General features: G+C 44.9%; 1 protein-coding gene across 1 annotated transcript in view; it reads right to left on the bottom strand.

Moving 5' to 3' along the window:
- Positions 1–3,367: 3,367 nt before the first annotated feature.
- Positions 3,368–17,692, bottom strand: part of LOC106597646 (elongation of very long chain fatty acids protein 4) — a 19,330-nt gene continuing 5,005 nt past the window's right edge. Inside the window, 7 exon segments of the mRNA XM_045711595.1 lie at positions 3,368–8,124; positions 10,423–10,550; positions 10,761–10,932; positions 14,089–14,169; positions 14,935–15,083; positions 15,086–15,121; positions 16,003–16,095. Of these exon segments, the coding sequence (XP_045567551.1) occupies positions 7,789–8,124; positions 10,423–10,550; positions 10,761–10,932; positions 14,089–14,169; positions 14,935–15,083; positions 15,086–15,121; positions 16,003–16,095 (995 nt within the window). The 3' untranslated portion in view covers positions 3,368–7,788.

Genomic DNA, 17,692 nt, shown 5'->3' with positions numbered 1-17,692 from the left:
TGGTGGACATACAGGTTAGATACTAGACTGGACTGGATAGGAGAAAGAAACATGGTGGACATACAGGTTAGATACTAGACTGGATAGGAGAAAGAAACATGGTGGACATACAGGTTAGATACTAGACTGGACTGGATAGGAGAAAGAAACATGGTGGACATACAGGTTAGATACTAGACTGGATAGGAGAAAGAAACATGGTGGACATACAGGTTAGATACTGGACTGGACTGGATAGGAGAAAGGAACATGGTGGACATACAGGTTAGATACTGGACTGGACTGGATAGGAGAAAGAAACATGGTGGACATACAGGTTAGATACTGGACTGGACTGGATAGGAGAAAGAAACATGGTGGACATACAGGTTAGATACTAGACTGGATAGGAGAAAGAAACATGGTGGACATACAGGTTAGATACTAGACTGGATAGGAGAAAGAAACATGGTGGACATACAGGTTAGATACTAAACTGGACTGGATAGGAGAAAGGAACATGGTGGACATACAGGTTAGATACTAGACTGGACTGGATAGGAGAAAGAAACATGGTGGACATACAGGTTAGATACTAGACTGGACTGGATAGGAGAAAGAAACATGGTGGACATACAGGTTAGATACTAGACTGGACTGGATAGGAGAAAGAAACATGGTGGACATACAGGTTAGATACTAGACTGGATAGGAGAAAGGAACATGGTGGACATACAGGTTGGATACTAGACTGGATAGGAGAAAGGAACATGGTGGACATACAGGTTAGATACTGGACTGGACTGGATAGGAGAAAGAAACATGGTGGACATACAGGTTAGATACTAGACTGGATAGGAGAAAGGAACATGGTGGACATACAGGTTAGATACTGGACTGGACTGGATAGGAGAAAGAAACATGGTGGACATACAGGTTAGATACTAGACTGGATAGGAGAAAGGAACATGGTGGACATACAGGTTAGATACTAGACTGGATAGGAGAAAGAAACATGGTGGACATACAGGTTAGATACTGGACTGGACTGGATAGGAGAAAGGAACATGGTGGACATACAGGTTAGATACTAGACTGGACTGGATAGGAGAAAGAAACATGGTGGACATACAGGTTAGATACTGGACTGGACTGGATAGGAGAAAGAAACATGGTGGACATACAGGTTAGATACTAGACTGGATAGGAGAAAGGAACATGGTGGACATACAGGTTAGATACTGGACTGGACTGGATAGGAGAAAGGAACATGGTGGACATACAGGTTAGATACTAGACTGGATAGGAGAAAGGAACATGGTGGACATACAGGTTAGATACTGGACTGGACTGGATAGGAGAAAGGAACATGGTGGACATACAGGTTAGATACTGGACTGGACTGGATAGGAGAAAGGAACATGGTGGACATACAGGTTAGATACTGGACTGGACTGGATAGGAGAAAGAAACATGGTGGACATACAGGTTAGATACTGGACTGGACTGGATAGGAGAAAGAAACATGGTGGACATACAGGTTAGATACTAGACTGGACTGGATAGGAGAAAGGAACATGGTGGACATACAGGTTAGATACTAGACTGGATAGGAGAAAGGAACATGGTGGACATACAGGTTAGATACTGGACTGGACTGGATAGGAGAAAGGAACATGGTGGACATACAGGTTAGATACTAGACTGGACTGGATAGGAGAAAGGAACATGGTGGACATACAGGTTAGATACTAGACTGGACTGGATAGGAGAAAGGAACATGGTGGACATACAGGTTAGATACTAGACTGGATAGGAGAAAGAAACATGGTGGACATACAGGTTAGATACTGGACTGGATAGGAGAAAGGAACATGGTGGACATACAGGTTAGATACTAGACTGGATAGGAGAAAGAAACATGGTGGACATACAGGTTAGATACTGGACTGGATAGGAGAAAGAAACATGGTGGACATACAGGTTAGATACTGGACTGGACTGGATAGGAGAAAGAAACATGGTGGACATACAGGTTAGATACTAGACTGGATAGGAGAAAGGAACATGGTGGACATACAGGTTAGATACTGGACTGGACTGGATAGGAGAAAGGAACATGGTGGACATACAGGTTAGATACTGGACTGGACTGGATAGGAGAAAGAAACATGGTGGACATACAGGTTAGATACTAGACTGGATAGGAGAAAGGAACATGGTGGACATACAGGTTAGATACTGGACTGGACTGGATAGGAGAAAGGAACATGGTGGACATACAGGTTAGATACTGGACTGGATAGGAGAAAGGAACATGGTGGACATACAGGTTAGATACTGGACTGGACTGGATAGGAGAAAGGAACATGGTGGACATACAGGTTAGATACTGGACTGGACTGGATAGGAGAAAGAAACATGGTGGACATACAGGTTAGATACTAGACTGGACTGGATAGGAGAAAGAAACATGGTGGACATACAGGTTAGATACTAGACTGGATAGGAGAAAGGAACATGGTGGACATACAGGTTAGATACTGGACTGGACTGGATAGGAGAAAGAAACATGGTGGACATACAGGTTAGATACTAGACTGGACTGGATAGGAGAAAGAAACATGGTGGACATACAGGTTAGATACTAGACTGGATAGGAGAAAGGAACATGGTGGACATACAGGTTAGATACTGGACTGGACTGGATAGGAGAAAGGAACATGGTGGACATACAGGTTAGATACTGGACTGGATAGGAGAAAGGAACATGGTGGACATACAGGTTAGATACTGGACTGGACTGGATAGGAGAAAGGAACATGGTGGACATACAGGTTAGATACTAGACTAGACTGGATAGGAGAAAGGAACATGGTGGACATACAGGTTAGATACTGGACTGGATAGGAGAAAGGAACATGGTGGACATACAGGTTAGATACTAGACTAGACTGGATAGGAGAAAAGAACATGGTGGACATACAGGTTAGATACTGGACTGGACTGGATAGGAGAAAGGAACATGGTGGACATACAGGTTAGATACTGGAACTTACACCAACCTCCCAGTCGCCTGAAAATGTTAAAATTGAGAATCAGCAAAAGGTGGACAACTCTCTGAAGCGTAAAACCCCTTTCTTCTCTCGAACTAGAGACTTTAAAACATCATCCTGTTCTAAGGACCACTACGCCCTCTGGTGTTCACTGGAAGAATGACAAGGCACCCCTACTCAGAATCACCAAGCCTCAACATGACCTTGGTCCACAGCAGCCACCATTTACACCCTCCCTTCCTGTCCTGAGCAGTAATAAATGAAACAATAATAAAAGAACTGATCGTAGACATACAATATCTTTTAATGGCTGAAGGAGAGACAACACGTACTGTATGTCCAGGCATTCTGTTTATTTGTATCTATGAGTTGAAATAAGTCATGATCCTTTAAAAGAACGTGCAAGCTGTTTGGACAGAGAAATATCTGCTCATCATGGTATTTACTTGGGAACCCCCCCCAAAAAAAAATCACAAATGTACAAAAATCACACAGCATATAATATATACAACATGTAATAAATAATAAATTTAAAAAAGTCTCCAAGAACACTAAAACACAGACAAGCACTTTGCCATTCAGAAGAAGAAAAAAAAAAAACACATTTATATTAAAGATAGGAACAATAAATCTATTAAATTACATGATGTGATACATGGTTGAATTTGCTGCTCTAGAATAGACTGTGTGGTGTTGTACTCTACACATGTCACGGTTAGCTAGAGCACATGGTCCTTCAGTAGCAGTATGTACAGTACACTAACTAAAACACGTTAGGTTAGGTAGAGTACATGGTCCTTCAGTAGCAGTATGTACAGTACACTAACTAAAACACGTTAGGTTAGGTAGAGCACATGGTCCTTCAGTAGCAGTATGTACAGTACACTAACTAAAACACGTTAGGTTAGGTAGAGCACATGGTCCTTCAGTCGCAGTATGTACAGTACACTAACTAAAACACGTTAGGTTAGGTAGAGTACATGGTCCTTCAGTCGCAGTATGTACAGTACACTAACTAAAACACGTTAGGTAGAGCACATGGTCCTTCAGTAGCAGTATGTACAGTACACTAACTAAAACACGTTAGGTTAGGTAGAGCACATGGTCCTTCAGTAGCAGTATGTACAGTACACTAACTAAAACACATTGACCAGCTGATATTGCCTAAACAGCGTATCAAATCAATCCAGCAATCGATCATTTGATTTGATTGGTTGATAAACAGCATCTCCCAGTTGACTAGTAGTTTGATTTGCCCTAATAATCCATAGCAGCGTCTTCACAGTTAATATTCCCTGACATAGTGTGTCTACTTGGCTCTGCTCACAGCTTCACGTTCACTGAGTAAGACAACTAGTGATGTCGTATGTAGAGGCAACCAGGACAGAATAGTGAAATAGAAAACAAGGCAACATTTCTGACAAAATTCCACTGTCTCTAACTGAATGTCACTTCCAGATTCCACTGTCTCTAACTGAATGTCACTTCCAGATTCCACTGTCTCTAACTGAATATCACTTCTAGATTCCACTGTCTCTAACTGAATGTCACTTCCAGATTCCACTGTCTCTAACTGAATATCACTTCTAGATTCCACTGTCTCTAACTGAATGTCACTTCTAGATTCCACGGCCTCTAACTGAATGTCGCTTCCAGATTCCGCTGCCTCTAACTGAATGTCGCTTCCAGATTCCGCTGCCTCTAACTGAATGTCGCTTCCAGATTCCGCTGCCTCTAACTGAATGTCGCTTCCAGATTCCGCTGCCTCTAACTGAATGTCGCTTCCAGATTCCGCTGCCTCTAACTGAATGTCGCTTCTAGATTCCACTGTCTCTAACTGAATGTCGCTTCCAGATTCCGCTGCCTCTAACTGAATGTCGCTTCTAGATTCCACTGTCTCTAACTGAATGTCGCTTCTAGATTCCGCTGTCTCTAACTGAATGTCGCTTCTAGATTCCGCTGCCTCTAACTGAATGTCGCTTCTAGATTCCGCTGCCTCTAACTGAATGTCGCTTCTAGATTCCGCTGCCTCTAACTGAATGTCGCTTCTAGATTCCACTGTCTCTAACTGAATGTCGCTTCTAGATTCCACTGCCTCTAACTGAATGTCACTTCTAGATTCCACTGCCTCTAACTGAATGTCGCTTCTAGATTCCACTGTCTCTAACTGAATGTCGCTTCTAGATTCCGCTGACTCTAACTGAATGTCACTTCTAGATTCCACTGACTCTAACTATGTCGCTTCTAGATTCCACTCCCTCTAACTGAATGTCGCTTCTAGATTCCACTGCCTCTAACTGAATGTCACTTCCAGATTCCACTGTCTCTAACTGAATATCACTTCTAGATTCCACTGTCTCTAACTGAATGTCGCTTCTAGATTCCACTGTCTCTAACTGAATGTCGCTTCCAGATTCCACTGTCTCTAACTGAATGTCACTTCTAGATTCCACTGCCTCTAACTGAATGTCGCTTCTAGATTCCACTGTCTCTAACTGAATGTCGCTTCTAGATTCCACTGCCTCTAACTGAATGTCGCTTCTAGATTCCGCTGCCTCTAACTGAATGTCGCTTCTAGATTCCACTGACTCTAACTGAATGTCACTTCTAGATTCCACTGACTCTAAATGTCGCTTCTAGATTCCACTCCCTCTAACTGAATGTCGCTTCTAGATTCCACTGCCTCTAACTGAATGTCACTTCCAGATTCCACTGTCTCTAACTGAATATCACTTCTAGATTCCACTGTCTCTAACTGAATGTCACTTCTAGATTCCACTGTCTCTAACTGAATGTCGCTTCTAGATTCCACTGTCTTTAACTGAATGTCACTTCTAGATTCCACTGTCTCTAACTGAATGTCGCTTCTAGATTCCACTGCCTCTAACTGAATGTCGCTTCTAGATTCCACTGCCTCTAAATGAATGTCACTTCTAGTAATAATGAGTGATGCTTTTTATTAGCATGTACAGTAAACACGTCTAATTGGCCAAGTCGTAATTGGATAAAGCTTAACTTGTATTTCAAGAGCTCAAATTTGTTTTTCAGACCTTATGTAATCTCAATGTGTGGCTAGGATTGCCAACAGCTGAAGTGGGCTGAAGAATTCAATGGCCTACCTCACATAATATGAACCAACAAATCTGGGCAAAGGCCAAAAATGACAGTATGACTAAGTCATATTGTTTAAAAGGCATACGTACACATTGAATGTTTAAATTAAAAAAGGCCAAAGATCGACTGACATTGTCTCCTGTACTGGTGATGGAAGCCTGCGCGTGTGTGGTGTGTTCCTGTCTCTAGACACCAGTGGGTTATAGCTACACACCAGTGAATCAGCTAGCTACACGCCAGTGGGTTATAGCTACACACCAGTGAATCAGCTAGCTACACGCCAGTGGGTTATAGCTACACACCAGTGAATCAGCTAACTAAACACCAGTGGGTTATAGCTACACACCAGTGAATCAGCTAGCTACACGCCAGTGGGTTATAGCTACACACCAGTGAATCAGCTAGTTACACACCAGTGGGTTAGTTAGCTACACACCAGTGAATCAGCTAGTTACACACCAGTGGGTTATAGCTACACACCAGTGAATCAGCTAGCTACACACCAGTGGGTTATAGCTACACACCAGTGAATCAGCTAGCTACACGCCAGTGGGTTATAGCTACACACCAGTGAATCAGCTAGCTACACACCAGTGGGTTATAGCTACACACCAGTGAATCAGCTAGCTACACACCAGTGGGTTAGTTAGCTACACACCAGTGAATCAGCTAGCTACACGCCAGTGGGTTATAGCTACACACCAGTGAATCAGCTAGCTACAAACTAGTGAATTAATGAGTTTGCTAGCTACAAACCAGTGGGTTAGTTTGCTACACACCAGTGAATCAGCTAGCTAAACACCAGTCGGTTCGCTAGCTACAAACCAGTCGGTTCGCTAGCTACAAACTAGTGAATCAGCTAGCTACAAAACCAGTCGGTTCGCTAGCTACAAAACCAGTCGGTTCGCTAGCTACAAAACCAGTCGGTTCGCTAGCTACAAAACCAGTCGGTTCGCTAGCTACAAAACCAGTCGGTTCGCTAGCTACAAACCAGTCGGTTCGCTAGCTACAAAACCAGTCGGTTCGCTAGCTACAAAACCAGTCGGTTCGCTAGCTACAAACCAGTGAATCAGCTAGCTACAAACCAGTGAATCAGCTAGCTACAAAACCAGTCGGTTCGCTAGCTACAAAACCAGTCGGTTCGCTAGCTACAAACCAGTCGGTTCGCTAGCTACAAACCAGTCGGTTCGCTAGCTACAAACCAGTCGGTTCGCTAGCTACAAACCTCAACACTGCGGTACAGAGAGAGAGAGAGAACATGATGTTGTTGTTTTCCAGACCAGAAACTACTGAATGTTGGATGAGTTGTAATGACGGTCACCATGGACACGTCGTGACCTCTTCCCAGGATTGGGGTTATTTCCCTTTCAATTCAGTCAACGTAGAAAGTCAACTGAAATTCAAGTTTTCCCCAATCAAAACCCAATGAGGAAAAATTTGAATTTTGAAATGTCAGTTTTCTTCATAAATTGATTGAATTGAAATGTAATTGTCTCCAGCCTTGCCTCTTACCACGCCTTCACCTACAAGTGGTGCACTGCATAGGGAATAGGGTGCTATGTGGGAGGTATAATAAGATCAAAACAGCCAGGCCTGTTAGTGCCAGCCTCCTTCAGCCCTACACCCCCTCTCCCTCCGTCTAATCCCTCTTGGCCCTCCCCTTCCTCTTCCTCCTTCCGTTCCCGTTGTCCACCCCTGATGATCTCTCCTTTTCCTCCACCTTGCCCCCTCCCACCACCGCTCCATTCCCCAGTCCCTTGGACAGCCCGTTGGAGACCCCGTTAGACAGAGCCTTGGAGGCCTTGGGCTCCCTGGGTTGACGTGGCGTGCGGCGATACGTCTGGTAGTAGAAGTTACCGAACAGGGCGATGAAGGTCAGGGCGTAGCAGATAAGGGCATAGTGCATCCAGTGGGGAAACTCACAGTCCATGTAGAGGGACAGAGCAGTGTGGCCGATGGTGACATGGAACTGGACCTGAGGTAGAGACAGAGGGAGGGATCAGTTGAAACCTTATTATGTACAGGGCGTTCGGGAAAGTATTCATACCCCTTGACTTTTAATGCATTTTGTTACGTTACAGCCTTATTCTAAAATGTATTAAATACAACAATTTCCTCATCAATCTACACACAATACCCCATAATGATATAAGTATTCAGACCCTTTGCTATGAGACTCAACATTGAGCTCAGGTGCATCCTGTTTCCATTGATCATCCTTGAGATGTTTCTACAACTTGATTGGAGTCCACTTGTGGTAAATTCAATTGATTGGACATGATTTGGAAAGGCACACACCTGTCTATATAAGGTCCCACAGTTGACAGTGCATGTCAGAGCAAAAACCAAGCCATGAGGTCAAAGGAATTGTCTGTAGAGCTCAGAGACAGGATTGTGTCGAGGAACAGATCTGGGGAAGGGTACCAAAAAATGTCTGTAGCATGGAAGGTCCCCAAGAACACAGTGGCCTCCATCATTCTTAAATGGAAGAAGTTTGGAAACACCAAGACTCTTCCTAGAGCTGGCCGCTCGGCCAAACTGAGTAATCGGGGGAGAAGGACCTTGGTCAGTGAGGTGACCAAGAACCTGATAGTCACTCTGACAGAACTCCAGAGTTCCTCTGTGGAGATGGGAGAACCTTGCAGAAGGACAACAATCTCTGCAGCAGTCCACCAATCAGGCCTTTATGGTAGGGTGGCCAGACGGAAGCCATTCCTCAGTAAAAGGCACATGACAGTCCGCTTGGAGTTTGCCAAAAGGCACCTAAAGGACTCTGACCATGACAAACAAGATTATCTGGTCTGATGAAACCAAGATTGAACTCTTTGGCCTGAATGCCAAGCGTCACGTCTGGAGGAAACCTGGCACCATCCCTATGGTGAAGCATGGTGGTGGCAGCATCATGCTGTGGGGATGTTTTTCAGCAGCAGGGACTGGGAGACTAGTCAGGATCAAGATGAACGGAGCAAAGTACATAGAGATCCTTGATGAAAACCTGCTCCAGAGTGATCAGGACTTCAGACTGGGGCGAAGGTTCACCTTCCAACAGGACAACGTCCCTAAGCACACAGCCAAGACAACGCAGGAGTGGTCTCGGGACAAGTCTCTGAATGTCCTTGAGTGGCCCAGCCAGAGTCCGGCCTTGAACCCAATCTAACATCTCTGGAGAGACCTGAAAATAGCTGTGCAGCAACGCTCCCCATCCAGCCTGACAGAGCTTGAGAGGATCTGCAGAGAAGGGAGAAATTCCCCAAATACAGGTGTGCCATATTTCTGTGAAAAAAAGAATACATTGGCAAAAATGTCTAAACCTGTTTTTGATTTGTCATCATGAGATGTTGTCAGTAGATTAATGAGTGGTGGAAAAAAAACGTTGTAACGTAACAAAATGTGGAATAAGTCAAAAGAAGACCAGCTGGTTTTCATGATCTCTCCGGGTAGAGAAAGAAGACCAGCTGGTTTTCATGATCTCTCCGGGTAGAGAAAGAAGACCAGCTGGTTCTCCATGATCTCTCCGGGTAGAGAAAGAAGACCAGCTGGTTCTCCATGATCTCTCCGGGTAGAGAAAGAAGACCAGCTGGTTCTCCATGATCTCTCCAGGTAGAGAAAGAAGACCAGCTGGTTCTCCATGATCTCTCCAGGTAGAGAAAGAAGACCAGCTGGTTCTCCATGATCTCTCCAGGTAGAGAAAGAAGACCAGCTGGTTCTCCATGATCTCTCCGGGTAGAGAAAGAAGACCAGCTGGTTCTCCATGATCTCTCCAGGTAGAGAAAGAAGACCAGCTGGTTCTCCATGATCTCTCCAGGTAGAGAAAGAAGACCAGCTGGTTCTCCATGATCTCTCCGGGTAGAGAAAGAAGACCAGCTGGTTCTCCATGATCTCTCCAGGTAGAGAAAGAAGACCAGCTGGTTCTCCATGATCTCTCCAGGTAGAGAAAGAAGACCAGCTGGTTTTCATGATCTCTCCAGGTAGAGAAAGAAGACCAGCTGGTTCTCCATGAACTCTCCAGGTAGAGAAAGAAGACCAGCTGGTTTTCATGATCTCTCCAGGTAGAGAAAGACCACCAGCTGGTTTTCATGATCTCTCCGGGTAGACAAAGAAGACCAGCTGGTTCTCCATGATCTCTCCGGGTAGAGAAAGAAGACCAGCTTCGGACCTTCGAGGTTCACTAACTGAATAGTCCAGCAACCCAGTAGTGATGATATGACATAACGCCATGACTGACTTAACTGTAAAACCATCTGAATCAAGTTCCTGTAAACGGATCTCTTACCATCTGGATGACAGTCAGGTACTTCTTCCACCACAGGTACTTCTGGATCTTGGGTCCAAAGGAGGCCAGACCATAATACAGATACATCAGGACATGAATGGCAGCGTTCATGTGTGCACCGAAGAATGCTGCAAAAGGAGGAGGGGGAAACCCCAGCAGATAATGTGATGAGGTACCATTATCAAATCACAAATAATGTATGAATTTCTAATAAAGGGATTGTAACATGTTACTGCATTCTGCTACAGTTCAATGCAGAAGAAGAGATTCCTTTTTCTCAAAGGAAGTTACTGGTTATGTATTAAAAAACAAAGACAAATAGAAAGGGGGATACTCACACTGTCCGCCAGCCACCCACTTGATGCCGATCCACCAGAGGGTGAACATGGTACAGTGGTGGTAGACGTGTAGGAAGCTGACCTGGTTAAACTTCTTCCTCAGGATGAAGAAGACCGTGTCCAGGTACTCTACTCCTTTAGAGATGAAATACCACCACAACGCTGCTGCTATCTGTGAAGGGACGACGGGGACGGGGGGACGGGAGGACGGGACGTTAGTGTCAATGAGGAAGACTTCGACAACAATCTCCAGACAGGTTATATTTCATAACTTTAGGGGGTCATGTGACCTCTCTGTAGAGGGATGTTTATGCCTCTGCTAGAATCTGTTGACTAGACTATAGCCTGATGTGATCCCTGACCTTTGACCTTTCATCATCATCATCATCATCAACCTTGGACACAAAATGATCTCTGACGACAGAGAGGAAGAGGCGAAGGGAAAGGGATAACTGTCTTCTCTAGCAGGTGGGGTTTATATATAATATTTGGGGCTCACCGAGAGGGGTTTCCCCGTCACCAAGCAAGGACTTTTTGTACGGTCAATGAGAGAGTGTTGAATTTGGTCAACAAAAACTGTGATGGCTTATTTGATACATGAGGCTTATTTGATCGAATATGAACACTTTGTTGTTCACACGTGTATCTGCCATCTCATTGGCTAGAAATGGTCCCACTTGATCTTGCCTCCTTCCAACTGCTTTCCATTTTAAGAAGATATTTATTGTCGGTCGTTAGAGCGGCCACTTGAGTACCTGGTCAATATAATGGATCATCTGTACGGACGTGGCACGCTGCCTGGTGTAAACGTCATGGAGAAGTAGCTACCCACCCCGCTGGCTCCGTCTGTCTGATTGGAGGGTTTGCTCAGATGGATAAAGCCTGGTCATGTTTCTTCACGTCTCCCACAGGTGAGTGAAAGAGAGAGCAGGTGTCTGATTTCATGATCCCAGTCGCTGCAAGGATCATGGCCAGCCAGCATCTCCCAGTTACTGGTCATACCTGTACTACTGGTCCTACCTGTACTACCGGTCATACCTGTACTACCGGTCATACCTGTACTACTGGTCATACCTGTACTACCTGTCATACCTGTACTACTGGTCATACCTGTACTACTGGTCATACCTGTACTACTGGTCATACCTGTACTACTGGTCATACCTGTACTACCGGTCATACCTGTACTACCGGTCATACCTGTACTACCGGTCATACCTGTACTACCGGTCATACCTGTACTACTGGTCCTACCTGTACTACCGGTCATAGCTGTACTACCGGTCATACCTGTACTACCGGTCATACCTGTACTACTGGTCATACCTGTACTACCGGTCATACCTGTACTACCGGTCATACCTGTACTACCGGTCATACCTGTACTACTGGTCATACCTGTACTACCGGTCCTACCTGTACTACCGGTCATACCTGTACTACCGGTCATACCTGTACTACCGGTCATACCTGCACTACTGGTCATACCTGTACTACCGGTCATACCTGTACTACCGGTCATACCTGTACTACTGGTCATACCTGTACTACCGGTCATACCTGTACTACCGGTCATACCTGTACTACCGGTCATACCTGTACTACCGGTCATACCTGTACTACTGGTCATACCTGCACTACTGGTCATACCTGTCCTACTGGTCATACCTGCACTACTGGTCATACCTGTACTACTGGTCATACCTGTACTACTGGTCATACCTGTACTACTGGTCATACCTGTACTACCGGTCATAGCTGTACTACCGGTCATACCTGTTCTACCGGCCATACCTGTACTACTGGTCATAGCTGTACTACTGGTCATACCTGTTCTACCGGCCATACCTGTACTACCGGTCATAGCTGTACTACTGGTCATATCTGTTCTACCGGCCATACCTGTACTACTGGTCATAGCTGTACTACTGGTCATACCTGTACTACTGGTCATACCTGTACTACTGGTCATACCTGTACTACCGGTCATACCTGTACTACTGGTCATAGCTGTACTACTGGTCATAGGCTGTACTACCGGTCATACCTGTACTACCGTCATACCTGTACTACCGGTCATCACCTGCACTACTGGTCATACCTGCACTACTGGTCATACCTGTAACCCTACTGGTCATACCTGTACTACTGGTCATACCTGCATACTGGTCATACCTTACTATGGTCATACCTGTACTACTGGTCATACCTGTACTACCGGTCATAGCTGTACTACCGGTCATACCTGTACTACCGGTCATCACCTGTACTACCGGTCATACCTGTACTACTGGTCATACCTGTACTACTGGTCATACCTGCACTACTGGTCATACCTGTCCTACTGGTCATATACTACTGGTCATACCTGCACTCACTGGTCATACCTGTACTACTGGTCATACCTGTACTACTGGTCATACCTGTACTACGGGTCATACCTGTACTACTGGTCATACCTGTTCTACCGCTACCTGTACTACTGGTCATAGCTGTACTACCGGTCATACCTGTACTACCGGTCATACCTGTACTACCGGTCATAGCTGTACTACCGGTCATACCTGTACTACCGGTCACACCTGCACTACCGGTCATACCTGCACTACCGGTCATACCTGCACTACCGGTCATACCTGCACTACTGGTCATACCTGTCCTACTGGTCATACCTGTACTACTGGTCATACCTGTACTACCGGTCCTACCTGTACTAGTGGTCATACCTGTACTACCGGTCATAGCTGTACTACCGGTCATACCTGTACTACCAGTCACACCTGCACTACCGGTCATACCTGCACTACCGGTCATACCTGCACTACTGGTCATACCTGTCCTACTGGTCATACCTGTACTACCGGTCCTACCTGTACTAGTGGTCATACCTGTACTAGGTCATCGTGGTCATACCTGTACTACCGGTCATACCTGTACTACCGGTCATACCTGTACTACTGGTCATACCTGTACTACTGGTCATACCTGTACTACCGGTCATACCTGCACTACTGGTCATACCTGTACTACTGGTCATACCTGTACTACCGGTCATACCTGTACTACCGGTCATACCTGTACTACTGGTCATACCTGTACTACTGGTCATACCTGTACTACTGATTATACAGGCGTCCAACTGGGTTTAAATACTACCGTTTGCTTTATCCTGTCTAGAATGCCAGATGGGTTGGGGTTCGCAATTTTGTGAATATTCTAATTGGTTCCATTGCGACAGGCAACCTGCATCGAGCCACAACGAAAGATTTTGAAACGATTTCAAATACTACTTGAACCCAGGTCCCGGGTCGTTTCTGGGTGAACTCACCCGGACTTCGTTGGGGTCGTCTGAGTAGTCAACAGACTGGCAGATGTAGCTGTATCCGGCCGCCCGAGCCGCCAGGAAGAGCTGAGAATAGAAGAGACCACCACACACACACACACATATATATAAACCGAGAGAGAGACAGAGAGAGACAGAGAGAGACACACAGAGAGACAGAGACAGAGAGAGAGAGAGAGAGAGAGAGAGAGAGAGAGAGAGAGAGAGAGAGAAACTAAGAGCAGACAGATATCAACTAATGGAAACAGGGAATCTAAGGAGTTTTACACAACTAAATTACACTTTTTGGAAATGTTTTATGAATGCTTTAAAAAAAAAAAAAGAGGTGAAAGTGAAATAAAATATTCAGCAACTCTTGAAGGACAATGAAAGTTGACTTAGTTAGTTTCAGTCTTGTCATAGTCGTGTTTGTAGGTGGCAGGGAAGTCGGGCGCAGGAGAAACTAAAGAAAATAACCCGTCGCACACCTGATCCAAAATACCCGCGTACATAACATCACAATCAATCACCGACAAGGACATGAGGGGAAAACAGAGGGTTAAATACACAACATGTAATGAACGGGATTGGAACCAGGTGTGATGGAAGACAAGACAAAACCAATGGAAAATGAAAAAACGGATCAACGACGGGCTAGAAGACAGGTGACGTCGACCGCCGAGCGCCACCTACACAAGGAGTGGCATCGAGTTCGGGCAGAAGTCGTGACAAGTCTCTAGTGACAGATTTTAAAATCGAGAAGCTAAACCAGACTAGCAAACTCACACAATATTTGGTTGTGGCTGACGAGATTAGAATTTTAAAATAAAATTAAAAAATGAAAACGCCCACCTCTTTGCAAATGAAGAAGTTGAAGATGACCATGCTGAAGTTGTAGACGATCAGTGTCTTCTGGAGCTGGAAGGGTTCTCTGTTCTGCATGTACTTGGGCCCCAGCCACAGGAACAACAGATAGGAGGAACTGATGGCCAGCGTTGGGAGGGGTTGTCCATCAGGGGCCATTTCTCCACTCGTTTGTCTTTGGGGGGGGGGACAGTACAATATACTCAGTATTACTGCTGTGATAACAGTGAGTAATACAATACAGTAAGCTGACATTTCTTCCTCTACACTGAACACAAAAATATAAAACGCAACATGTAAAGTGTTGGTTAAATGTTTCATGAGTTGAAATAAATAAAAAAATCCCCAAAATGCACAAAAAAAAAAACGTATTTATCTCACATTTTTGTGCACAAATTTGTTCCTATCCCTGTTAGTGAGCATTTCTCCTTTGCCAAGATAATCCATCCACCTGACAGGTGTGGCATATCAAGAAGCTGATTAAACAGCGTGATCATTACATAGGTGCACCTTGTGCTGGGGGACAATAAAAGGCCACTCTATAAAATGTGCAGTTTTGTCACACAACACAAATGCCACAGATGTCTCAAGTTTTGAGGGAGGGTGCAATTGGCACGCTGACTGTAGGAATGTCTGAGCTGTTCCCAGATAATTTAATGTTCATTTCTCTACCATAAGCGTCGTTTTAGAACATTTGGCAGTACGTCCAATTGGCCTCACAACCACCTGTAACCACGCCAGCCCAGGACCTCCACATTCGGCTTCTCCACCTGCGGGATCGTCTGTGGGGTGGGGTGGAGTATTTCTGTCTGTAATAAAGCCCTTTTCTGGGGGAAAACTCATTCTGATTGGCTGGGCCTGATTTCCTTATATGAACTGTAACTCTCACAAACCAAGATCAAGATCAAGACTAAACCTGACACACACACACACACACACACACACACACACACACACACACACACACACACACACACACACACACACACACACACACACACACACACACACACACACACACACACACACACACACACACGGGAGTGTAAGGATTACCTGCTATGGTAAGGGCCCATTTATATAAATTCATGGTATCATTTATCAGATGTGTGGTGAGCTCCATCTTTGCAGGCCAGTATCTGAGTTCCCCTGGCAGAGAGACACACAGAGAGAAGACAGTAGAAGGTGTTTAACAACATCCAGCTATCACTGAACACTACCACCTAGCACCCCCACCTGGTGAGGAGGTCATCCTCTCTGACAGCTTCTACAGTATTACTGGGATGGAATAGGAGCTATAGAGCGTCTTGGAATAACTCAGGGCTTCAATTCAGTCAATTAAGCCATTTCATTTAGGCTATTCTTACTCAGCTACATTTCTCAGCACAAGTTTAAAGGTCTATCTACAGTCCGTCCTCACATTCTGATGTAAAGTAAGCAAATAGACTTCCATCAATATCTATCCGTTCCTGACAGACTGGGGGGTGAGAGAGGATGGGAGGGGGGGACACTGCGCTGCACTGTTCTGCTCGGTGACACGTGATAGACGAATGGTCCTCTATTCTAGCGACTCACAAATACCCGGCTGACGCCGCACCGTGAGCATGTCAGCAGCTTTTTGACCCCGTTGGTCTGACTGTCCCCGCACCGCCGCTATTAGCGGCATCCAATCTGTAGTTCTATGTTATTTAGTTCAAAACTACAACATGCTTTCTATCCAAGCAGGTCATTGCATAGTGCGCATTGGCCTAGAGCGCGTGGATAACACCGTGTGATTTAATGATCTCTGAACCAGCGGCGGTTCTAGACCATTTCAACTGGGGGGGGGGGCAAGCTGGGGCCAGTTGTATTTACATTTACGTCATTTAGCAGACGCTCTTATCCAGAGCGACTTGTTAGAGCGGCCAGTTACATTAGACGTTATTGTTGTCATATCGTTTTCTTCACTGCATTGCAGGCATTAGCAGGTAAAATACCATGTTCATCATCATTAGTGTTCCGCGTTGCCACTGTCTAATAACGGATGTAAAAAAAAGAATGATAGCAAAAATTAGTTATGTAAAAATTATTTCATACTCCACATTTAGGGGGGGGGCCACAAGGGGGTCCAAAATTGTTGTCACAGGGGCACTGCCCCCCCCCCCAGAACCGCTAGTGCTTCTGACCCGCAACCAAGCAGCATCTGCACGAACCCAAACATTATTTCATCTGATGGGAATAAAGCATTATTAAAATATAGGAATATTACTAAATGATATGGCTGGATATTTGAGTAGGGTAGAATAGGCTATATAGACGATGAGCATTTCGCACCATATCCCCACTGGCCCTCCACGTCACTGTGCTATTCATTGATCATACATGGATCATTTCCCGATGCTATAATTTCAACCATTAAATAAAGAAAAACTAGCAAACTAGCTAATTGTATCCAGTAAAATAAGTCAAATGTACCGAAAGTCAGCGCAGTGTTATTTGATGAGAATGAAGATTGTTGTTATCTTACCGTGTCGACAGATAGGGTTTATATACCGTCCTTTTATTGTGACATTCAGTACAAGGTCATACAATCTAACAGTTCCACAGTTTCAGATACCCGAAACCCTAATATATATATTTATATCCGTGGTTATGTTCCTATATAAGACTAGTTAACATAACGGCGGAACAGAGAAATCCGTTATAGAGGCAACATAATAACCGCAAGCCTTTCTTTCACCGCAGCTGGAAACGGTTCTCTCGTGCT

The sequence above is a fragment of the Salmo salar genome, unplaced genomic scaffold (assembly GCF_905237065.1).
Source record: "Salmo salar unplaced genomic scaffold, Ssal_v3.1, whole genome shotgun sequence".
NCBI lineage: Eukaryota > Metazoa > Chordata > Actinopteri > Salmoniformes > Salmonidae > Salmo > Salmo salar.
The sequence above is the reverse complement of the archived record's forward strand: the minus strand, read 5'-3'. Positions and strand labels throughout refer to the sequence as shown.